The sequence below is a fragment of the Eriocheir sinensis genome, chromosome 57 (genome assembly GCF_024679095.1).
Source record: "Eriocheir sinensis breed Jianghai 21 chromosome 57, ASM2467909v1, whole genome shotgun sequence".
In the NCBI taxonomy this organism is placed as follows: domain Eukaryota; kingdom Metazoa; phylum Arthropoda; class Malacostraca; order Decapoda; family Varunidae; genus Eriocheir; species Eriocheir sinensis.
The window spans coordinates 2,688,372-2,713,188 of NC_066565.1; the positions used below are offsets into that span (position 1 = coordinate 2,688,372).

The 24,817-nt window shown below is 50.4% G+C and overlaps 1 protein-coding gene across 1 annotated transcript in view; it reads right to left on the bottom strand.

The window, feature by feature from the left end:
• Positions 1 to 24,817, bottom strand: part of LOC126984574 (uncharacterized) — a 72,894-nt gene continuing 48,077 nt past the window's right edge. Inside the window, exons 12-26 of the mRNA XM_050838316.1 lie at positions 24,292 to 24,480; positions 23,228 to 23,420; positions 21,629 to 21,910; positions 20,951 to 21,107; positions 19,307 to 19,523; positions 17,847 to 18,265; positions 15,486 to 15,736; positions 14,220 to 15,062; positions 12,027 to 12,226; positions 10,725 to 11,079; positions 9,852 to 10,018; positions 9,097 to 9,245; positions 7,551 to 7,758; positions 4,183 to 6,703; positions 1 to 3,603 (exon numbers count right to left, since the gene is read on the bottom strand). Coding sequence (XP_050694273.1) covers positions 895 to 3,603; positions 4,183 to 6,703; positions 7,551 to 7,758; positions 9,097 to 9,245; positions 9,852 to 10,018; positions 10,725 to 11,079; positions 12,027 to 12,226; positions 14,220 to 15,062; positions 15,486 to 15,736; positions 17,847 to 18,265; positions 19,307 to 19,523; positions 20,951 to 21,107; positions 21,629 to 21,910; positions 23,228 to 23,420; positions 24,292 to 24,480 — 8,860 coding nt within the window. The 3' untranslated portion in view covers positions 1 to 894. The remainder of the gene's footprint in view (positions 3,604 to 4,182; positions 6,704 to 7,550; positions 7,759 to 9,096; positions 9,246 to 9,851; positions 10,019 to 10,724; positions 11,080 to 12,026; positions 12,227 to 14,219; positions 15,063 to 15,485; positions 15,737 to 17,846; positions 18,266 to 19,306; positions 19,524 to 20,950; positions 21,108 to 21,628; positions 21,911 to 23,227; positions 23,421 to 24,291; positions 24,481 to 24,817) is intronic.

Below are 24,817 nucleotides of genomic sequence, written 5' to 3' on the forward strand. Positions count from 1 at the left end.
TCACCAAGTTCCCTTTTAATATTAGTGAACTTCAGTTTACATTTAGCTTTTACAAAAGTCTTGCTTACAGTATAGTATTTCTGTCTCTTAATACTAATATATACACAGACATGGGATTTCAGTAGTTTGAAGATCCATCGCTTTATAATCAAAGGAAAGATCTCTACACTCTTGTACTTGAGTCCTAAAGCACTTTTGAGAGGTTCAGTGTGTGTGTAGTGGTACGAAGCAGCTTCTAGGATGCACACAGGCCCAGAGAGACAGACAGACACACGGAGGAGGGCGGGCGGGAGGGGGGCCTTGCCTAGCACACACACGCACGCACGGACACGCACACTCCGGCCCGACACTGGCTCACGGCGAGGGGGGCGGGGGGAGGTGAGTCTCTTTGGGGCCCCGGAGGCGGTGTGTTGCGGTGCTCTCCACAGCCCACCAGTTTTTGCTCCTTGTTGTGGCGATACAGAAAAAAGTGGAAAAACTGTTTGTGTTCCCGTTGCTTGAGATACCGTTCAGAGTATGTTTATAGTACTATTGTTTCTGCTTTTTTTGTTTATTTTTTATCTCTCGCACAAAATATGGAATAAATAATGAGGTCAGTATCACAGTTATATGTCAAAGTGAACATCTGATGTGTGTGTTGTGGTGGTGGTGGTGGTGGGTACTGGGGGTATGGGGGCATGAGGGGGGGGGGGGGGGGGGGGGGGGGGGGGGTGGTGGGGGTGGTGGAGCGTTGGTTCACACGCACGCTGTTGCATACATGGAAGTCATTCATTCACTTTAACTAAAATATCTCGTCTTGATTTTACATTAAAGTACACGATTGATACTTTGAGGAGGTCTGTAGGCATGGGGGGGCGGGGGCGGGGGCAGGGGTGGGGCGGGGCGGCGGTGGCACTAAGACTTGTCGTCGTGGGCCTCGTCCTCAGAGTTGGTACCGCTGCGCTCCCCGTTCTCCACTTCCTTTGTGCTCAGGTCCTGCGCCGCCTCGCCGCCACCGCCAGCCGCCGCCGTCGCACGCTCCGCCTCGCGGCTGAGGTTCTCCGGGGTGTCCTGCACGCGGTCGGCAGCTGCCTGGTGCCTAGACACTGACAGGTCCAGGTGTGTGGAGAAAGGGTCTTGGCCGCCGCCGCCGCCCCGCGCCTCCACCTCCCGCGCCAGCCGCTCCGCCTTCATCTGCTTGAGCAGGTGGCGCTCCTCCCGGGACAGCCCTGCCGTGGACTGCTGCTGCTCCTTGTGGCGGTCAGAGCGGTGGTCCTTGCGGGAGGCGGCACGCTCGGCCTCCTCCAGCAGGTCCTCCCGGTGGTCTGCTGCAGCAGCAGCGGCGGCAGCGGCTGCTGCAGCTGCACTGGTGCGTGTGGTGCGGTGGTGCTCCTCCCGCCACTTGCTGCCGCCGCTGCTGTGGGTGGTGGAGGGCTGCAGGTGGCCGGCGCCAGCCATGGACATGATGCTGCCAGGCAGGCCATTGAGCAGGCTGGAGGAGGCCACAGCCGCCGCTGAGGACATGGCGGGCAGCTGGAAGGATCCCAGGCCGCCCAGGCCCAGGGGGGGATACATGAGGCCGGCGGTGCTGGTGCCGGGGAACATGCCGGGGAAGTTGAAGCCTGCCGCCGCCGCTGCTGCTGCAGCTGCCGCGTTGCTACGATGCTCCTTGCTCTTGGAGGTGGAGGGGTAGTCCCCACCCATGCCGCCCAGCCCTGGCAGCCCAAAGCCTGCCAGGCCGCCCAGCAGGGGGTTGGCCATGCCCAGCCCTGCCATGCCTGGCAGCCCACCAAAGCCCGCCATCATCATCATGCTGGGGTCCACGCCCATGGACGCCAGCAGCTTGGGGTCCAGCCCGCCAAACATCTTGGGGTCCAGGCCCAGCATCTTGGGGTCCAGTCCAAGCATCTTGGGATCCAGGCCAGCCAGCATTTTAGGGTCCAGACCAGCCAACATCTTAGGGTCTATTCCGGCCAGCATTTTTGGGTCCAGGCCGCCCAGCATCTTGGCGTCCAGGCCGGCCAACATTTTAGGGTCCAGGCCAGCTAGCATTTTAGGGTCCAGGCCTGCTAGTAACTTGGGGTCCAGGCCTGCCAGCATCTTGGGGTCCAGGCCTCCCAACATTTTAGGGTCCAGGCTGGCTAACATCTTGGGGTCCAGGCCAGCCAGCATCTTGGGGTCCAGACCAGCCAACAGTTTGGGGTCCAGGCTGGCCAGCAATTTAACATCAAGACCTCCCAGCAGCTTGGGGTCCAGGCCTGCTAACATTTTTGGGTCCAGGCCAGCCAGCATCTTGGGGTCCAGGCCCCCTAGTAGCTTGGGGTCCAGGCCCCCCAGCAGCTTAGGGTCAAGCCCCCCCAGCAACTTGGGGTCCAGGCCCCCCAGTAACTTTGGGTCCAGGCCTGCTAACAATTTAGGGTCCAGCCCCCCCAGCAGCTTGGGGTCCAGGCCCCCAAACATCTTAGGGTCCAGGCCACCTAACAACTTGGGGTCCAGGCCAGCCAACATTTTGGGATCAAGTCCGCCTAACAACTTAGGGTCCAGCCCCCCTAACAATTTTGGGTCCAGGCCTCCCAGCAGCTTGGGGTCCAGGCCACCCAAGAGTTTGGGGTCCAGTCCCCCTAACAACTTGGGGTCCAGGCCACCTAGCAACTTGGGGTCCAGTCCCCCCAGAAGCTTGGGGTCCAGACCACCTAATAGTTTGGGGTCCAGTGCCCCCAGCAGCTTGGGGTCCAGGCCGGCCAGGAACTTGGGGTCCAGGCCAGCCAGCATCTTGGGGTCCAGGCTGGCCAGCAGCTTGGCATCCAGTCCAGCCAGGCTGGCGGAGGCCTTGGCATCTAGTCCAGCCAGGCTCTTGGTGTCATAGCCCGCCAGAGCCTTGGGGTCCAGGCCGCTGAGGCTGGCCAGGAACTTGGGGTCTAGGGAGGCCAGGGCCTTGTGGTCCAGGCCGGCCAGCAGCTTGGGGTCAAAGCCCAGCAGCTTGGCGTCCAGGCCGTGCAGCAAGGACTTGTCGCCCCCGCGGGAGGAGGAGGCGCGGGATTCCTTTTCGTGGTGTTTTGACTCCCGGTGCCTGCTGCTGCTGCTGCTGGTTGGGATGTCCAGGCCCAGCAGCTTGGGGTCCAGGCCCATGCTGGCGAACATCTTGGCGTCCAGGCCCATACTGGCAAACATCTTGGGGTCCAGCGGCGGCAGCATCTTGGGGTCCAGGCCCAGCAGCTTTGGGTCAAAGCCCAGTAGCTTGGGGTCCAGGCCGGCCAAGGCGGCAGCGGTCAGAGGGTTCTTGGGGTCCAGGCCCTGCAGTAGACTCTTGGTGTCGAAGGGCAGCCCCTTGGAGGAGTGGTAGCCCGGGAGGTAGGAGGAGGAGGAGGAGGTAGTGGCGGTGGAGGAGGAGGCGCCGGCGCTAGAGGAGACGCCGTGCAGGTAGCTGGAGGCTGAGGGAATGATGGAGGCGCGGCTGGAGCTGTGCTTCTTCTCCGCCGCCGCCATCTTCTTCTGCAAGTCCGCCAGGAAGCCGCCGGTGCGGTCGTTGGCCATCTCCGCCCACTGGGGGTCCACATCATAGCTGGGGTGCTCCATCAGCCACTTGGCCAAGTGCTTCAGCCGCGGCGCCTCGCTGCCGCTGACCTGAAACAACACAATGGCTACGTTAGCAGCCAGGCATGGGCCCTGCACACACACACACACACACACACACACACACACACACACAAGGAAGAAGTGGCTGCAGCAGTGTTCACAAATTAAGAGAAAGGCTGAAGAAATGTAGACAGGTCATTACCAGCATGGCTTAGGTCCTCTGCACTACAATCAGGTGAACACACACACACACACAAACAAACAAACAAACAAACAAAAAATAAATAAATAAATAAATGAATAAACAAATAAATATATAAGTAGTCTGAAATAGAATGGAATTGAAGTCTGAATGTGACTATTTTGAGATAACTTGGATCAGTGTTGGGCGGCAGCAGCTCCGAGGCCTGGCCAAGGAGTGGTGCTCCAGCCCCGGCCAAGGAGTGGTGCTCCAGCCCCGGCCACTGGGAACACTGGTGTCACAGTGGCCTTGTGTCCCAGGGTGACGGGCTCCCTCCCAGCACAGGCCAGTGTGACGGAGGTGAGCACTGAGGCCATGTGTAGCTATGTTGTGTCCTAAACATTACCTGTACCCACCGTAACAGGTGACCCCCCCCCCCCACTCACCCGCTGGCCGGAGGCGGTGTGCACCACGGTGACGTGCTCCTCGCCGGAGAACTGGCTCCAGTCCATGGCGGTGATGTCCAGCTTGCGGCGCTTGGAGGCGGAGGAGTCCTTGGTGGCGCGGCTGGAGTCTGCCATGAGGCCCTGGTGCTGCTCCAGCCACTTGTCCACCTTGGCGTCGGCAGGGCGGTACAGCTCGATGCCCGGCGGCAGCGTCACGCCGGGGGGCAGGTCAGACTGCTTCACCAGCCCCGGCTTGGACTCCTTGTCCCCTGCCCCCGCCCCCGAGGAGGAGCGCGGGGTGGAGGACGCGTCGTCGGAGCGGGTGTCCAGGGGCCGGCGGGACACGGTGGGGGTGATGCTGATGCTGGAGGACAGCTTGGGGGTGGTGAGAGCGGGCGTCACCTGGCTCTTGTCCCGCGCGCTGAGCAGCGTCACGGAGGACCCGCGCAGCATCATGAGGGGGCTGCTGGTGCTGATGATGCTGGCGCTGCTGCTGACGGCCACGGCCTCGGGGCTGCGGCCCTTGGAGGTCAGGCCCATCACTATCTCGTCCAGCTTGCGCCGCTTCTTCTCCTGCGTGCGGGAGTCCATGCCGTCGCCTAGCCGCCGCTTCTCACCCGGCCGCTGCTGGCCATCGTCCAGCCGGGGCCGCCCAGGGCCGCGGCGGGACAGGAAGCTGGCTGTGGCCATGTCCAGGGCGTTCTGGCCGGGGTTGACGGGCTTGATGGTCAGGTCCAGGGAGCCCTGCAGAGCCTGCAGCTGCCGCAGGGAGCTGGAGTCTGACTGCTGCTGCTGCTGGGACTGCTGCTGCTGTTGCTGTTGTTGTTGCTGCTGCTGCTGTTGTTGTTGCTGGCTCTGCGTCTTCTTGTTCTCCGCCTCCATGATGGAGCGGAGGTTGGCGGAGGAGAAGGAGGGCAGGCTCAGGCTGGCGGCGGCGGAGGCGGAGCTCTTGGTGAGGCCCAGCGTGTGGTGCAGGTTGGGGTGCAGCAGCGCCTGCAGACGCTGCCGCTCCGCCTCTGCCACCTCCTGCTGCCGCCGCTGCTTCCGCCGCTCTAGGTCCAGGGATTCCTGCCCCCCGCCACTGCCGGCAGCCGAGGCGGCCGACGTGGGCGTCTTGGCCTCCTGCTCCGTGGTCTGGAAGTTGATGGACACGGGCCACTTGCGGTGCTCCACGGCGTACATGAGGTGCTCAATGCGCGCCTGCAGCAGCCGGTCCTTGGGCCAGCGGATGGGGTTGGCCGCCGACTGGGCCAGCAGCTGGGCCACCGTGGGCTCCGAGGACACCAGGCTGTCATAGGTCAGGTTGCTGCCACACTTGGCCATGGCCTCGTCCATCTGCTGCAGGCTGAGGAGGGCCGAGCCACCCTTCTCATCCTTCCTGCCGTCCTTCCTCTTTCCCTCCTCCTTCTTCTTCTTCATCTCCTCCTCCTTCTCCTTCCCTGAGGCTGCCTTCGTCTTCTCTGCCTCCTGCTTCTCCTTCCCCTCCTTCTCCTCCTCCTCCTTCCCTTCCTTCTTCTCGGTGTCTGTCTCTGTCTTGTCATCTTCGTCGTCGTCTTCCTCCTCATCCTCCTCTTCATCATCATCATCGTCGTCCTTCTTGCTGGCCGGCTCCTTCATCTCACTCTCACTCCTCTCCTCCTCCTTGCCTTCCTCACCCACCTCTGCCTCTGCCTCCTCCTTCTCCTCCCCCACCTCCTCCTCCTTCTTCTCCTCTTCTTCTATCGTTGCTTTCCTCTCCTCTTCCTTTTCTTCTGTTGCGCTCTTCTCCTCTGCTTCCTCCTCCTCCTCCTCCTTCTTCTCCTCCTCGATAGTTTGTGCCTCACTCATCTCCTCCTCCTCTTCCTCCTCCTCCTCGTCATCTTCCATGTCCTCCTCCTCTGCAGCAGCTGGGGTTGGTATCTCCATGTCTTCCTCCTCCTCCTCCTCCTCCTCCTCCTCCACCTCCATCTTTAACGCCTCCTCCTTCACCTCCTCTTTCACTTCTTCCTTCTTCACTTCTACTTCTTCTTCTTCTTCTTCCTTCTTCACTTCTTTGGTCTCCTCCTCTTTAATATCTTCCTTGTTTGGTTTCTCCTCTTCCTCTTCCTCCTCCTCCTCCTCCTTCTTCTCCTCTTCTTTCTCCTCCTCCTCCTCCTCCTCCTTCTTTACCTCCTCTTTCTTCACTAGTCCCTCCTTCTCCTCCACTTTATCCTCCTCCTCCTCCTCCTCCTCCTTCCCTTCATCTTTCTTCACCTCCTTCTTCACACTTTCCTTGCTTTCCTCCTCTTCCTCTTCCTCCTCCTCCTCCTCCTTCAGCTCAATCACATCATCGTCATCCTCCGCTTCCTCCTCCTTCTTCACTGTCTTGATCTCCTCCACCTCGTCGTCCTTGTAAGTCCGCCGGGTGTAGTATTTCCGCTTCAACTCCGCCTTCTCCCCCTCGGTGATCAGCGGTTCTCCGGCAGTGTGGCGGCGGATGATCTCACGGAAGTTGAGCTCCGGGTCGTAGAGGATGTAGTAATCCGTCCGGCCGAGTCCGTGCCTGTGGCGGAAGGGACAGGGCGTGATGAGGGATGTGGTAGAATAGAGAAGGAATGGAATAAAGGGAAGAAAATATACAGAGGAGGAGGAGGAGGAGGAGGAAGAGGAAGATGGACCAGAATAAAGGGAGGAAAATAGACAGAGGAGGAGGAGGAGGAGGAGGAGAAGGAAGAGGAAGATGGAGCAGAATAAAGGGAGGAAAATGAAGACAGAGGAGGAGGAGGAGGAAGAGGAGAAACAAGGGACACAGAAAATAGGAGATGACAAAGAGGAAAGAAAGAGGGAGGATGTAGGAACTGGATAAATGGAGGAAGAAGAAGAGGAAAGGAAGGAAGAGATGAAGAAAGGGAAGGGAAGGATGTAGGATTGGAAGGAAGGAGAGAGAGATGGAAGAAGTGGAAGGAGAAATGATTGAATAAAGATGAGGGTAAAGGAAGGAAGGAAGAGAGGAAGAAAGAAGGGAACAGAAAGGGAAGGAAAGGACGTAGGAATGGAAGGAAGGAGAGAGAGATGGAAGAAGTGGAAGGAGAAATGATTGAATAAAGATGAGGGTAAAGGAAGGAAGGAAGAGAGGAAGAAATGAGGGAACAGAAAGGGAAGGAAAGGACGTAGGAATGGAAGGAAGGAGAGAGAGATGGAAGAAGTGGAAGGATAAATGATTGAATAAAGATGAGGGTAAAGGAAGGAAGGAAGAGAGGAAGAAAGGAGGAAACAGGAAGAGAAATCAAGAAGGGAAGGACATAGGAATGGAAGGAAGAACTGCAAAGAGAAATGAGTAAATGAAGAACATGACAGCAAAGGAAGGAAGAACGAACAACAACAACAACTAGAGGTCAAAGGTCACTCACTTGCCGACACCCTTAAGGAGGTCATGGTCATGCTTGCCGGGAATCCACCAGTCCGGCATATCCTTGGAGGGCAGGGCCAGTTTGAGCGCCTCCAGCAGGTCAGGGTTTGGGATGATGTCGTTCCGAAGGCGGTTCAGCAAGTCCACGCGCTCCAGGACTCGACGCGCCCTCTCCTCAGGCAGACGGTCCACCCCAATCTCTATCATCTCTGTGGGGGAAGGGTCAGTATGTAGTGATGGGATATGATAGGTTAGGTTAGGTTAGGTCCACCCCAATCTCTATCATCTCTGTGGGGTGAGGGTCAGTTTGTAGTGATGTGATATGATAGGCTAGGTTAGGTTAGGTCCATCCCAATCTCTATCATCTCTGTGGGGTGAGGGTCAGTTTGTAGTGATGGGATATGATAGGCTAGGTTAGATTAGGTCCATCCCAATCTCTATCATCTGTGGGGTGAGGGTCAGTATGTAGTGATGGGATATGATAGGCTAGGTTAGGTTAGGTCCATCCCAATCTCTATCATTTCTGGGGAGTGTCAGTATGTAGTGATGGGATATGATAGGCTAGGTTAGGTTAGGTCCATCCCAATCTCTATCATCTCTGTGGGAGGTGACATGAGGTAAGGGGATTAGGGTTAGTCTGGGAATGTCCTTATGTAGTGCTAGATTAGGTTAGGTTGGGGTGTCGTAATGTTATGTTCTATTCTTCTTTGGTTATGCTATATCCAATGTTTCTTATGTCCTTTGGGGTGTTTGAAGGTGTGTCCTTATGTTATGTTTGGGTAGCCTTATTTTTTATGTTATTTAACCTGGTAGCAGCGATGGGCCAAATTTGTGGCTTTACCGTGTAGCAGCGATGGGCCAAATTTGTGGCTTTACCGTGTAGCAGCGATGGGCCAAATTTGTGGCTTTACCGTGTAGCAGCGATGGGCCAAATTTGTGGCTTTACCGTGTAGCAGCGATGGGCCAAATTTGTAGCTTTACCGTGTAGCAGCGATGGGCCAAATTTGTGGCTTTACCGTGTAGCAGCGATGGGCCAAATTTGTGGCTTTACCGTGCAGCAGCGATGGGCCAAATTTGTGGCTTTACCGTGTAGCAGTGACGGGCCAAATTTTTGCCATGATATAAACCCCCAAAAATAGATGATACATAAACTGATCACAAATGCTTTGATATATATTATGAAATGGTTTGTGTGAGTGATGATTTTTTCTAATTTTTCTCGCTTGGAGGGACCATTAAGAAACATGGTCCCTGCTGCTACCGGGTTAAGTAGTGTTGGAAGGCGTAGAAACAGATACAGGTTAAGAGGTCAGTGAGCGAATTGCAAGTGTTACAAGAAGAAAATACACAAGATAAAAGGTCAAAGAAAGGTGTTTCCATAAGGGTGAATGTTCTTGTTGACAGCCAGTATAAGTGTTGCAATAAGAAGTATAAAACAGGTGAAGTTAGCCAAGAATCACCACCACACTTGCTTCATGTGTACGAAAGTGTTACAAGAAGAACTAATGAACAGGTACAAGCTTGGCACACACGGCCGCCACACTCACTCTCACTCTCGTCCTCGGAGAGCCTGATGCCACACTGCCTCTTGCACATGGCCATGAAGGCGCGGAAGTACTCAGTGAGCGTCTCGTCGTACTTCTTCTCCAGTCTGGACAGTGTGCGGAACTTGGACCAGTCGTACCGCTTCTCCTTCCTGCGGGGGACGGCGGAGAGGCGGATGAGTGGAGTGGATGGGTGAGAATTGGTGGAGCACAACAGAAAGTGGATAATTCAGCTTTGAAACACCTTGTACCAATAAAGGATAACACGGATAGATGAGTTAATAGGAAAGGGAAGATTTAGACCAACGGAAGTAATGATTTGAAGTCCTGCATTGGGGAACGTCTCACACACACACACACACACACACACCAAATGATTAAGACTGTTTAGGATTTTTTCTTTTTTTTTTACTATGTGATATTTGAAGGAGTGGAACAAACAGACTTTCTTGCTTCCTCTCTTTTATTTCTTTCGTTTGTTTTTTTTGCCCTTGAGCTATATGTAACTTTATTCTCTCTCTCTCTCTCTCTCTCTCTCTCTCTCTCTCTCTCCCTCATCTCTTTTCCCATACATAACTCTCTCTCTTATCCCTCCATACCGAACTTCTTTTCTCTACCTCTTTCAATACATACATGAAAAAATAAACAAATAAATAAAAAATAATAAATGCAAAATTAACACACACACACACACACACACACACACACACACACACACTCTCTCTCACTCTCTCTCACACACTCACACACACACGCACCTTATGTACTCCACCCCATAGGTCGAGATGGTGCGGTAGAACTCGGCCTGCTCCCGGTTGGACCACCGCCGCTGGTTGTAATCCGTCTTCCGCAGTTCGCGCTCCCGGATGTACTCCGCCATCCGCTCGCGCCTCATCAGCTTGTCGGCGAGGTAGTGGTCGTAACCCTGCGTGGATGAGAGGTGGATGATGAGGTGAGGTTGATAAAGATAAGGTGGATTGGATGACATGGTGGATAGAGGTGGATGAGTAAGGCTTGATGGATGAAGTTATGATTTCAATATTTTTTCCTTATTATTCAAGAACGTAATCCTTTTTGTGTGTGTGGATGAAAGGGAGGTAGATGAAAACTGATGGATGAAGTGGAGGAGTTTATAGGAGGTGGATGAGTGAGGGTTGATGGGTGGATGTTGTTCTCTCAGTGTGGATGTTTGTTTGTCTATCTTCTTCAATGCTCTCTCTCTCTCTCTCTCTCTCTCTCTCTCTCTCTCTCTCTCTCTCTCTCTCTCTCTCTCCACTCCTTTCTCTTCTTTCTTCCTTCACTTCCTCGTTTTATTCTCTCTCTCTCTCTCTCTCTCTCTCTCTCTCTCTCTCTCTCTCTCTCTCTCTCTCTCTCTCTCTCTCTCTCTCTCCACTCCTTTCTTCCTTTCCTTCCTTTTCACTTCATCCTTCCTTCCTTCCTTCCTCTTTTATCTACCACTCCTCTCTCTCTCTCTCTCTCTCTCTCTCTCTCTCTCTCTCTCTCTCTCTCTCTCTCTCTCCACTCCTTTCTTCCTTTCCTTCCATTTCACTTCATCCTTCCTTCCTTCCTTCCTCTTTATCTACCACCTCTCTCTCTCTCTCTCTCTCTCTCTCTCTCTCTCTCTCTCTCACCCTGACTTTGGCTTCGTTCCTCATGTCGTTCTTCCTGTTGTTCCGCTGGTACGACGTCACCAGCCGCCGCAGCCGCCCGTTTATATCCGATGTCGTGGGGAAATGCTGCTTCTTGTCACCGCTGGGGTTGGCCGACGCATTCCCATTCCCGTTCCCATTCCCGTTTCCATTCCCATTTCCGTTTCCGTTCCCATTCCCGTTGTTGCTGCTCTTCTCGTCCTTCTCCTCGCTCTTGTCGTCGTCGGATTTCACGGTGGAGACGGAAACGGCGGGGCTGGAGGGTAACGGTGTCTGGTTGGAGTCCTCGTCATCCTTCTCATCCTCCTTGTCATCCTTCTCAAGCTCCTCCTCATTGCTGTGTGGGAGAGGTGAGGGTGAGTGAGTGTGGGTGAGTTATTGAGGGGGGGAGAGTGTGGGTGAGTTATCGAGGGGGGGAGACTGAGTGTGGGTGAGTTATCGAGGGGGGGAGAGTGTGGGTGAGTTATCGAGGGGGGGAGAGTGAGGGTGAGTTATCGAGGGGGGGAGAGTGAGTGTGGGTGAGTCATTGAGGAAAAGTGAGTGCGGGTGAGTTATCAAAGGAGAGGAGAGTGAGTGAGTTAGTGAGTAGATTATGTATGAAAATATGAGAAGTTATGTACAGAAAAATGAGTGTTATGTATACAAATATCTAAAAAAGCCATGTATCGAGAAAAAAGGAATATGTATAGAATAAAAAATAGAAGAGATAGCAGTTATGTATAGGATAGGAAGGGAGAAATGATGGAGGGGAGGAAGCTACAAGGAAGAAAGATTAGGAAGGAAGGAAGGAAGGAAGGAAAATAACATCCATTGGGAGGAGTTTATATGATTTAGATAGGAAATGAAGGAAGGAATGAAGGAGAGAAAAAACACTGTGATTTTGAGATTGTATTTGAGATAAGTCAGGAAGGAAAGACGGGAGGTAAAATATTCAACATGTCAAGATCAGGATTCAATTCAGTGCAAGGAGAGAAGAAAATACGACAAAACAGTCCACCCCAACACCCACATGGAGAAATGATGGAGGGGAGGAAGCTACAAGGAAGAAAGATTAGGAAGGAAGGAAGGAAGGAAGGAAAATAACATCCATTGGGAGGAGTTTATATGATTTAGATAGGAAATGAAGGAAGGAATGAAGGAGAGAAAAAAACACTGTGATTTTGAGATTGTATTTGAGATAAGTAAGGAAGGAAAGACAGGAGGTAAAATATTCAACAAGATCAGGAGTCAATTCTGTGCAAGGAGAGAAGAAAATACGACAAAACAGTCCACCCCAACACTCACATGGTGGTGTTCATCTCGGCCACCAGCGCAGCCTTGTCCGGGGGTCCACAGCGCCCCAGGAAGCACAGCGCCGGGTCATTTCGCATCACATTGTAACGCTCGTACCCATGCTTGTATACCCCAATGAGGAGGCGGTGGGGAGAGGAAGCGGTCACGTCATAGGGTGGAGTAAACAGTTGTATAATAAGGTACTTGGGTGGCTTGGTGGATGAGTGTGTGTGTGTGTGTGTGTGTGTGTGTGTGTGCGTCAGTGCATGCGTTTAACTCACTGGGGTCCCGGCGTAAGGACAGTTCAGTATAATAATGTGAGTATGGCAGGTCATGAAGTGCGGACTGGACTTGTGTTGGTCCGAGTCTCATGTGGACTGATATGGCAGACTTAGGTTATACTGGTTATCTGGTATTGTCGATGTGTTTCCTTAATGGGTGATGGTGGTTGACTGGCAGATAAGAGAGAAAGAAGGTGTATAGAGGGATAAAAAGGAAGTTCTGGATGTAGGATAGGAAGGAAGGAAGGAAGGAAGATTAGAAGGAGGGAAGGAAGGAAGATTAGAAAGAGGGAAGGAAAGAAGATTAGGAGGGAAGGAAGGAAGATTAGGAAGGAAGGAAGGAAGGAAGGAAGGAAGGAAGATTTGAAGGAGGGAAGGAAGGAAGTAAGATTAGAAGGAGGGAAGGAAGGAAGGAAGGGAGATTAGAAGGAGGGAAGGAAAGAAGATTAGGAGGGAAGGAAGGAAGATTAGAAGGAGGGAAGGAAGGAAGATTAGGAGGGAAGGAAGGAAGATTAGAAGGAGGGAAGGAAGGAAGATTAGAAGGAGGGAAGGAAAGAAGATTAGGAGGGAAGGAAGGAAGATTAGAAGGAGGGAAGGAAGGAAGGAAGGAAGATTAGGAAGGAAGGAAGGAAGATTAGAAGGAGGGAAGGAAAGAAGATTAGAAGGAGGGAAGGAAGGAATGAAGGAAGATTAGGAGGGAAGGAAGGAAGAAAGATTAGGAGGGAAGGAAGGAAGGAATAAAGATTAGAAGGAAGGAAGGAAGGAAGATTAGAAGGAGGGAAGGAAGATTAGAAGGAAGGAAGATTAGGAGGGAAGGAAGGAAGGAAGGAAGATTAGAAGGAGGGAAGGAAGGAAGGAATAAAGATTAGAAGGAAGGAAGGAAGGAAGATTAGAAGGAGGGAAGGAAGATTAGTTAGAAGGAAGGAAGGAAGGAAGATTAGAAGGAGGGAAGGAAGGAAGGAAGGAAGATTAGAAGGAAAGGAAGGCAGGCAGATTAGAAGGAAGGAAGGAAGGAAGATTAGAAGGAGGGAAGGAAGGAAGGAAGGAAGATTAGGAAGGAAGGAAGGAAGATTAGAAGGAGGGAAGGAAAGAAGATTAGAAGGAGGGAAGGAAGGAATGAAGGATTAGAAGGAGGGAAGGAAGGAAGATTAGAAGGAGGGAAGGAAGGAAGATTAGAAGGAAGGAAGGAAGATTAGGAGGGAAGGAAGAAAGGAAGATTAGGAGGGAAGGAAGGAAGATTAGAAGGAAGGAAGATTAGGAGGGAAGGAAGGAAGGAAGGAAGATTAGAAGGAGGGAAGGAAGGAAGGAATAAAGATTAGAAGGAAGGAAGATTAGAAGGAGGGAAGGAAGATTAGAAGGAAGGAAGATTAGGAGGGAAGGAAGGAAGGAAGGAAGATTAGAAGGAGGGAAGGAAGGAAGGAATAAAGATTAGAAGGAGGGAAGGAAAGAAGGAAGAAAAATTAGAAGGAAGGAAAGAAGGAAGGAAGGAAGGAAAATGGGATGGATGACTGGTTGGGTGAATGAGTGCATGGTTGACTGCCTGGATGAATGGGTGAAGGGTAAGTAACTGGATGAGTGACTGACTGGATGACTAGGTAGATGGCTGACATGCTGGTTGACTGACTGGATGAGAGACTGGTTGACTGGTTGAGTGACTGGAGTATAGGGGGGATAAATAAATAAAGAAAATGTTAGAAGTAGAGAGAGAGATGAAGAATTACAAGGCAGAAAGAGGAAGAGAGAGAGAAATAAAGGAGAGAGAGAGTGCGATTTAAGAATAAAATAAAATAAAAAATGTACAAAGCAGAGACAGAGGAAGATAAACAAGTAAACAAGTAAACAAACAGTAAGCAAGAAGCATAAACAAACAAAAGAGGAAACAGAAACGTGGAAAAAAATAAACAAAATCAAAAAAACACTAAACCAGACATGAAGCAGAGAGATTGAGAAGGGAGAGGGGAGGAGGGGAAGGGGGTGTTCTGCTTACCTGCTTGGCGTGGTCCCCGATGATCTCCTGCTTGATGTAGAAGAGGAGACGCACCCTAAGCAGAACCTTGTTGGAGTGCCGTGTCAGGTGCCGGGAATAGCCTTGGTCCAGATAGATATCCGTGTCGAACTTTTCCTCCTTGGCCCAGTCCGCTCCCTCCATGTGCGTGGCTACGATCTTCGCCTCACGGATCTTCTTCTTCCCCTTCCTTCCACGCGGGACTGGAGCGGATAGGCCTATGTGGTTGTGGTGGATGCGAGTCTTGCCGTCCTGTGTCGGCGCGATCAGGTCGAAGATGAAACCCTTGATCTTGTCGTCGCCGCGGTAGTAACGGATGCAGAAGAGGAGGATCATCCGGGCACACTCCTGGACATCCGACTCCTTCCACGCCGGTCTGAAGTCTCCATGGGCCAGGATCTCCTTCCACCGGCCCCATCCGTAGACCAGCAAGCCCTTCTCCACCTTGAAGCACTCACACCGCATCCACTGGCCGTAATTCACCCTGTCTTTGTTAACCGTTTCCTCTTTCAGTGTTGTCGTCGCCGCTCGTGTGTTCCGGGTCCCTCTCCCTCGTCCGCCCCGGCCTCCTCTATTCCGCCCTCGTCCACGGTTCCCTCGGTTACGTCCACTTCCGTCGATGTTGCCCTCAGCCTCCCCTTCACGCTCCTTCTCCGACTCGCTGTTTGAGGTCTCCAAGTCGCTGCAGTCGAGCACGGCGTCGTCATGGCCGTAGCGACGTATCTGGGACCGTCGGCGAGGCTCCTCTACGATCAGGGTTTTCTGTTTAGGGTGAGGAAGGTGTGTGTTAGGGTGCAGTGTGATGGGGTGAGGGGTAAAGCGTGTGTGTGTGCATGTGTGTGTCAGTGTGTGCGTTTAACTCACTGGGGTCCCGGCGCGGAGTCCGGACCCCTCAGTATTAGCATGGCAGGTCATCATAAAGTGCGGATTGGACTTGTGTTGGTCCGAGTCTTACATGGATGGTTATTGAGGGAGGTTATCGGTAATGTTGTAGTTTTGATGGATTTCTCTCTCTCTCTCTCTCTCTCTCTCTCTCTCTCTCATCTAATTTCAAATCAATAACACTTTTTTTCCCTTTTCTTGTCAACTTTCCCTCCCTTTCTTTTCCTCTCTCTCTCTCTCTCTCTCTCTCTCTCTCTAACTTTCCTTTCTCCTAATCTTTCCCTCCCTTTCCCTCTCTCTCACCTTCCTCATCTTCTCCGCCACCTCCGTGTCAATCTCCGCTTTCTTCGCCCACTTCTTCCAAAAGTCTGGGTCGTCAATCTCGATGTCGGAGCGGTTGTTTGAGGCGGAGAAGGAGGCCTTGGAAAACGATGATCCCTTCTCACTCTCGTGCTGAATGACGGTGGTACGGCGGGACAGGATCTGGTTGATGTCCTCCTCGCAGAAGTCGTCGAACCCGTTTCCGTCTTCTTCCATGAGGGCTCCGTACGCACCTGTGTCGAAGGGAGAGATGATGGTGATGGTGGGATATAGGAGTGATGATATTTGATGCTTCACTATCCTACCAAGTCTTTTCTTTGCTTCCTTTCTCTCTCTGTATGTGTCTGTGTTGAAGGGAGATGATGATGGTGGGAAATACGAGTGATGATTTTTTATGCTTCACTAACCTACCAAGTCTTTTCTTTCTTCCTTTCTCTCTCTGTATGTGTCTGTGTCGAAGGGAGGGAGATGATGATGGTGGGAAATACGAGGGATGTTTTTTTATGCTTCTCTAACCTATCACATCTTTTCTTTGCTTCATTTCTCTCTCTGTATGTGTCTGTGTTGAAGGGAGGGAGATGATGATGATGGTGGGATATAGGAGTGATGATTTTTTATGCTTCACTAACCTATCAAGTCTTTTCTTTCTTCCTTTCTCTCTCTGTATGTGTCTGTGTCGAAGGGAGGGAGATGATGATGGTGGGATATAGAAGTGGTGATTTTTTATGCTTCTCTAACCTATGAAGTCTTTTTTTGCTTCCTTTGTCTCTCTGTATGTGTCTGTGTTGAAGGGAGGGAGATGATGATGGTGGGAAATACGAGGGATGATTTTTTATGCTTCTTTAACCTACCAAGTCTTTTCTTTGCTTCCTTTCTCTCTCTGTATGTGTCTGTGTCGAAGGGAGGGAGATGATGATGGTGGGAAATACGAGGGATGATTTTTTATGCTTCTTTAACCTACCAAGTCTTTTCTTTGCTTCATTTCTCTCTCTGTATGTGTCTGTGTTGAAGGGAGGGAGATGATGATGGTGGGAAATACGAGTGATGATTTTTTATGCTTCACTAACCTACCAAGTCTTTCTTTTGCTTCCTTTCTCTCTCTGTATGTGTCTGTGTTGAAGGGAGGGAGATGATGATGATGGTGGGATATAGGAGTGATGATTTTTTATGCTTCACTAACCTACCAAGTCTTTTCTTTCTTCCTTTCTCTCTCTGTATGTGTCTGTGTTGAAGGGAGGGAGATGATGATGGTGGGAAATACGAGGGATGATTTTTTATGCTTCTCTAACCTACCAAGTCTTTTCTTTCTTCCTTTCTCTCTCTGTATGTGTCTGTGTTTAAGGGAGGGAGATGATGATGGTGGGAAATAGGAGTGATGATATTTTATGCTTCTCTAACCTACCAAGTCTTTTCTTTGCTTCATTTATCTCTCTGTATGTGTCTGTGTCGAAGGGAGGGAGGATTTTTTATGCTTCTTTAACCTAACAAGTATTTTCTTTGCTTCCTTTCTCTCTCTGTATGTGTCTGTGTTGAAGGGAGGGAGATGGTGATGGTGGGATATAGGAGTGATGATATTTTATGCTTCTCTAACCTACCAAGTCTTTTCTCTGCTTCCTTTCTCTCTCTGTATGTCTGTGTTGAAGGGAGGGAGATGATGATGATGGTGGGATATAGGAGTGGTGATATTTGATGCTTCACTAACCTACCAAGTCTTTTCTTTTGCTTCATTTCTCTCTCTGTATGTGTCTGTGTCGAAGGGAGGGAGATGATGATGGTGGGATATAGGAGTGGTGATATTTTTTGCTTCTCTAACCTACCAAGTCTTTTCTTTGCTTCATTTCTCTCTCTGTATGTGTCTGTGTCGAAGGGAGGGAGATGATGATGGTGGGAAATAGGAGTGGTGATATTTTATGCTTCACTAACCTACCAAGTCTTTTCTTTGCTTCATTTCTCTCTCTATATGTGTCTGTGTCGAAGGGAGGGAGATGATGATGGTGGGAAATAGGAGTGATGATATTTTATGCTTCTCTAACCTATGAAGTCTTTTCTTTCTTCCTTTCTCTCTCTGTATGTGTCTGTGTCAAAGGGAGGGAGATGATGATGGTGGGATATAGGAGTGATGATTTTTTACGCTTCTTTAACCTACCAAGTCTTTTCTTCCTATGTAACAACCCACAACCCTTCTAACCTAACCTAACTTAAACCTAACCTAACTTAACCTAACCTAACCTAACATAATCTAACCTAACTTAACCTAACCTCACCTAACCTAACCTAACCTAACCTAACCTAACTTAACCTTACTTAACCTAACCTCACCTAACCTTACTCATCCATACTCACCCTTCTTCAGCAGCTCCTCAATATCCGCCTTGGACAGCCCGAGAGAGTTCCCCCCGGCGGCCTGCTTGCTCTGGTCTGTGTTCATGGACTGCAGCACCGCCTTGTCCAGCCCAAGCTTCCTCGAGGCCTTGTCAAACATCTCCCTCTCGTAGGTATTGCGGCAGACCAGACGGTAGATTTTGACGCTCTTCGACTGCCCGATGCGGTGACAGCGAGCTTGTGCCTGGAGGTCGTTTTGGGGGTTCCAGTCGCTGTCGTAGATGATGACGGTGTCGGCGGCGGTGAGGTTGATGCCCAGCCCGCCCGCCTTGGTGCACAGCAGGAAGACGAAGCGGTCAGAGTCGGGTTTGCAGAAGCGGTCGATGGCTGCCTGACGCATATTGCCGCGGATACGCCCGTCCAGCCTCTCGTAGGGGTATCTGTGGGACGGGTGACGGTGGGTGTGATTATGGGTGTCGCTGAGAGAATATGGGGGTACCGAGAGCAAGTGTAAGGGCTGTATTTTAAGACACCATCGCTTCTCACATCAACTATTTCTAAAGGTCAGGGATCAATCTGGTTTTCATGAGTGTTTTTTAAGGTTCATGGCAAAGAAGAAGGGTCAAACTACCACCAGGGTCATAAAACTACCCCTGGAAAGGCCTACAGCTCCTACGAAAGCCTTGTCAAATATGTGTTTCCTAGGTTCATGGCACAGAGGAAGGGTCAAACTACCACCAGGGTCATAAAACTACCCCTGGAAAGGCCTACAGCTCCTACGAAAGCCTTGTCAAATATGTGTTTCCTAGGTTCATGGTACAGAGGAAGGGTCAAACTACCACCAGGGTCATAAAACTACCCCTGGAAAGGCCTACAGCTCCTACGAAAGCCTTGTCAAATATGTGAACTTGGGCGACGAAATGTTTTAAGATACGACCCCAAGTGGTAAGGTGGATGTGATTATGGGTGTGAGTGAGTGGAACTGGGGTACTGGGGGTAAGTGGAAGAGTGTGTGGGTGTCTGAAGATGAGGTAGTCTTCTAGGATGTCAAAAAACTATAAAATAAGAATAAATCAATGAAATAAATACACTTTCCCCTCCCACTCACTTTCTGAAGATGAGATAACAAATAAAACACTACAACACCTTTCTGAAGATGACGGACTATTCTAAGATGTCAAAAAACTATAAAATAAAAATAAATCAATGAAATAAATACACTTTCCCCTCCCACTCACTTTCTGAAGATGAGATAACAAATAAAACACTACAACCCTTTTCTGAAGATGACGGAGTACTCTTAGATGTCTAAACACTATAGAAAAAATAAAAAAATAAAATAAATAAATAAGATACAAATCCTCCTCACTTTCTGAAAATGAGGTAGTCTTCTAATACGCCAAAAAAAAGCTATGAAATAAAAATAAATAAATAAAATAAATACAAATCCTACTCCCCCCCCCACCCAAAATCGTACTCACTTTCTGAAGATGAGGTAGTCTTCTAAAATATCGAGCAGCTTCACCATCTGCGAGAATATGAGGACCCGATGGCCGTTGTCCTTCAGTTTGGGCAGCAGCTTGTCCACCAGCACCATCTTGCCCGAGGAATTGATGAGGGCATTGTAGTAAGTGTCCGGGTCGCTGGCGTTGGCCGGATTGGAGTCTCGGTAGTCCTGCTGGATGGCGTCCTCTGCGCCTGTTGGGGGGACGAAAGGGGTGCATTAGTGTGGGTGTGTGGGGAGGGAAGAGGTTGAAGAGTGCGCTGATATGTGTGTAAGGATAAAAGTGGGTGTGTTAGTGTGGGTGAGGGGGGGAGGGAACAGGTTGAAGAGTGCGTTGATGTGTGTGTGTGTGTGTGTGTGTGTGTGTGTGTGTGTGTAGGGATGAAAGGGGGTGAATTAGTGTGGGTGTGTGGGGAGGGAAAAGATTGAAGAGTGCGTTGATATGTGTGTGTAGGGATAAAAGTGAGTGTGTTAGTGTGTTTGTGGAAGAAGGAGGTGCGTTAGTGTGAGTGAGGGGGGAGGGAAGAGATTGAAGAGTGCGTTGATATGTGTGTGTAGGGATAAAAGTGGGTGTGTTAGTGTGTTTGTGGAAGGAGGTGTGTTAGTGTGTGTAAGGGGGGAGGGAAGAGATTGAAGAGTGCGTTGATATGTGTGTGTAGGGATAAAAGTGGGTGTGTTAGTGTGCTTGTGGAAGAAGGAGGTGCATTAGTGTGTGTGAGGGGGGAGGGAAGAGATTGAAGAGTGCGCTGATGTGTGTGAGTGTAGGGATAAAATTGAGTGTGTTAGTGTGTTTGTAGAAGAAGAAGGAGGTGCGTTAGTGTGGTGAGGGGAGGGAAGAGATTGAAGAGTGCGCTGATGTGTGTGAGTGTAGGGATAAAATTGAGTGTGTTAGTGTGTTTGTGGAAGAAGGAGGTGCGTTAGTATGTGAGGGGGGAGGAGAGAGGTTGAAGAGTGCGCTGATGTGTGTGAGTGTAGGGATAAAATTGAGTGTGTTAGTGTGTTTGTAGAAGAAGGAGGTGCGTTAGTGTGAGTGAGGGGGGAGGGAAGAGATTGAAGAGTGCGCTGATGTGTGTGAGTGTAGGGATAAAAGTGGGTGTGTTAGTGTGTTTGTAGAAGAAGGAGGTGCATTAGTATGTGAGGGGGGGAGGAGAGAGGCTGAAGAGTGCGTTGATATGTGTGTAGGGATAAAAGTGGGTGTGTTAGTGTGTTTGTAGAAGAAGGAGGGCTGTTAGTGAGTGTGTGTGTGTGTGTGTGTGTGTAAAGGGTTGGTGTCTATATGGGTGTGAATTACCTCTCTCAAGTCTCTCCTCTAATTATCTTCCTTAACTCCTAAAACCTGATGTTACGTTTATCGACACGGCGCTACATTCCGGAGTGACAAGTCTTCCTCTTCAATATCAAAAAATGTGTGTATGTGTGTACGTTCCCTGGTATTTATTCTTCCTGTGCATTCCTACAAGTGTGTGTGTGTGTGTGTGTGTGTGTGTGTGTGTGTGTGTATTTACCTAGTTGTGACATACAGGAAAAGAGCTACACTCGCGCTGACCCGTCTCCATAACCTCTCTTACCCAACCTGTCCTTAAAATCATTGTGTGTGTGTGTGTGTGTGTGTGTCTCTCACCGTTGAGGAGGTAGGGGTGTAGGCAGCACTTCCGCAGCTCCATCATGGTGTTCATCAGGCTGGGCACGTTGGCATAAGTGGCGCCCTTCACCAGGAAGTCAAAGTTGCGCTCCAGGATGGCACGGTAATACTTCTTCTGGATGTTAGTCAGCTCCACCTAGAGAGGGAGAGAGGGAGGGGGAGTGAGCGTGAGGATGGGGAATGGAGGAGTGTGTAGAGGGGAATGGGGAGGTAAAAGTCATTCCTCACTTGAAAATACACATATATATCCCTTAACCTACATTTCTTAGCCCCCTTCCTTCCTGCAACTGACCCTTTTCCTTCCTTCCCTTAGCCCACTCCCAGCCCTGCCCCTTCCCTAACCTCCCTTATCTCCATTCCTTCCTTCCCTTAGCCCACTCCCAGCCCTGCCCCTTCCCTAACCTCCCTTATCTCCATTCCTTCCTGCAACTGACCCTTTTCCTTCCTTCCCTTAGCCACTCCCAGCCTTTCCCTTACTCTAACCTCCCTTACCTCCATTCCTCTACCCTAATGCCCCCTTCTTTCCTCCCTTCACTCCTCTCTGCCCTGCCCCTACCCAAATACCCCTTCCTCCCTCCCCTGTCCATACCCTAACCCCCCTCACTTTCTTAGCCCCCCCCCCCCCCTCACCCCCTCCCTGCCTGCCCCAAGCCTCACCTCAATGATGGTCTCCTCCTTGGGTGCCAGGCTCTTCTCCACGTCCTCCTTCATCCGGCGCAGCATCATGGGCTTGAGCAGGGCCTGGAGCTTAGTCACCTGGTCCTCCGTCTCCAGCTTGCCAAACTCCTGCAGGAAGGTTTCTTGGGAGGAGAACTGCGTGGGCTCCAGGAAGTTAAGGAGGGAGAACAGCTCCGTCACGTTGTTCTGAAGCGGCGTCCCGGAGAGCAGAACGCGGTGCTCCATAAACATGAGACGCAGGCCTTCCAGGAGCTTGCAGTTCTGGGGGAGGGAGAGAGGAAAGGGTTAGGGTGATGGTATACTCTCTGTTGACATTTTAAAAGCTTGTAGTTCTGGGGGAGGGAGAGAGGAAAGGGTTAGGGTGATGGTATACTCTCTGTTGACATTTTAAAAGCTTGTAGTTCTGGGGGAGGGAGAGAGGAAAGAGTTAGGGTGATGGTATACTCTCTGTTGACATTTTAAAAGCTTGTAGTTCTGGGGGAGGGAGAGGAAAGTGTTAGGGTGATGGTATACTCTCTGTTGACATTTTAAAAGCTTGTAGTTCTGGGGGAGGGAGAGAGGAAAGGGTTAGGGTGGTGGTGTACTCTCTGTTGACATTTTAAAAGCTTGTAGTTCTGGGGGAGGGAGAGAGGAAAGAGTTAGGGTGATGGTATACTCTCTGTTGACATTTTAAAAGCTTGTAGTTCTGGGTAAAGATGAGAAAAGGAAAGTTTGGTTTAGTCGGCGTAACATCTGTGGTCATATGCCGGAGAGAGACAGAAGGGGAAGGAATTATAGGAGAAGGGAACAGATCCCAGGAGACGGGACACAACCCCCGATTAATACCTGGTACCCATTCACTGCTGGGTGGACAGGGGCGTAGGGTATCGGAAAACCCGCCCAAATTTTTCCACTCCGCCCGGGAATTGAACCCAGGCTCTTTCGGTCGTGAGATGAGTGTGCTAACCACTGCACCACGAAGCCCCCGGTAAAGATGCGAAAAAGGCTTGCTATTCCGGGTAAAGAGAAATAGATCGAGCTTCTACATATATTCTAACCTTTGTCATAGATGATTTGAAAGTGTGTAGGTATGGACGAAGATGGTAAGAAGATTGTTAGGATGAGAAATGGATTGTTTATATTGACACAGACACAAACCTAAGCATCCATCAATACAGACACACAGACACCCTACACCCCTTAACACACACCAGCACCCTACACCCTGATCCACCATGACACACCAAGAAGGCCTACCATACCATAGGCTGGGAAAAATTAAAAAAAATACACCCTGTACCTTGCAACACACTAGACAGACACACACCCTGGAACACACACCCCTTCACCCCTCTACACACCACAGCCTGTCCCAACCACCCTACACAAAACACGACACACACACACAGACAATGACCTCTCTTTCGGCCACCTTTTTGGTTTCTTTCAGTGAGCAGTGAGTAGCGGGCTTTTTTTTTTAATTCTTGCTTGATTTTTTTTGTGCCCTTGAGCTGTCTCCTTTGTTGTAAAAAAAAACTAACCACCCATCACCCCACAGACACCCTCCACCCTATTCACCCCACACCCGCCTCCACTCACCCTGTTCTTGAGTCTGTGAGCCTCGTCGATGATGCAGCAGCGCCAGTGTATCTCCTTGAGCTCCAGGCAGTCCGAGATGATCACTTCGAAGGTGGTGATGAGCACGTTGAACTTGTAGAGGTTGGGGATGCGGTTCCCCTTGTCGTCCTTGTAATACATCTCATACTCCAAAATGATGTTGCGGCTGGCTTGGCTGAGGGGGTGAGGAAGAAGAGGTTATGACTGGCTTGTATATCTATAACTGTACTCTTTAAACTGGCTTGTCTGATTAAGAGGAGAGACGAAGAACAACTAAACTATACTTAACAACCCAACTCTTTAACCTGTGGGCTTCGGCTACGGGAAATTAGAGAAGTGGTTGAGAAACGACAAAATTCCACTGCGTTTTGAGACTTTAACCTGTGGGCTTCGGCTACAGGAAATTAGAGAAGTGGTTGAAACGACAAAATTCCACTGCGTTTTGAGACTTTAACCTGTGGGCTTCGGCTACGGGAAATTAGAGAAGTGGTTGAGAAACGACAAAATTCCACTGCATTTTGAGACTTTAACCTGTGGGCTTCGGCTACAGGAAATTAGAGAAGTGGTTGAGAAACGACAAAATTCCACTGCATTTTGAGACTAAGAAAAGAGCATGGAACGTACATCAGAGTACTCCTCTCATGACCATAAAGCCATTCAAAATATTTACTTTCACTCAAACTCCATTATTTTTGGGTGGTGTTTGTTACAAAATAAAGTCTCGTGACGCGTGGCATCTAGCTGAGAGTCGCTTGTTGTCTACTTTAGAGAATGTGACAAGTGATTACTGTGTAGATAGCTAATTCAGTCTGCCATGACCTCACAGCACCACCTATGACAAAAAAGTCCACCTCAAGATCACTCACCCACCACAATGACCCGGGGCATTCATGGTGGGTTGTGCTATGCCACCACCACCTACAATTAGCTCAAATTAGGTGTTTTATGGCAAGCCCTTTTTAGTGTCCACCATACCACCATACCACCATCACCAACACCCTTCCCTTCCTTTAACCCCATCAACACAAGACCCCATCAACACTCACGAGCCATGGTAGACGATGATGTTGAGGTCGGTCCACCCCTCAAACTCCCTCTGCCAGTTGGGGATCGTCGAGAGCGGGGCGATAATGAGGAAGGGGCCGCGGATCCCATACTTGTAGCAGGCTTCCACAAAGGTAAGGGATTGGATTGTCTTGCCCAAACCCATCTCGTCAGCTAGGATGCAGTTTCGCCTGAGGGAAGGAGAGTAGAGATGGATTGTGGAGTGGTGGAGTGGATTGATTAGGAAGTGTTTGTGTGTGATGGAGTGGAATAGGTCATAGTGTTGTGTGCGTGTGTGTGTGTGTGTGTGTGTGTGTGTGTGTGAAGTTAAACAGTTATACAATAGAGGGGAAAAATATGCACATAATCTTTTCTTATTCACACACACACACACACACACACACACACACACACACACACACACACACACACACACACACACACACACACACACACACTCACATGCACATCTTTCCAAACCCAAACACACACACACACACACACACAACCTTGCAACGCTTTCTTACC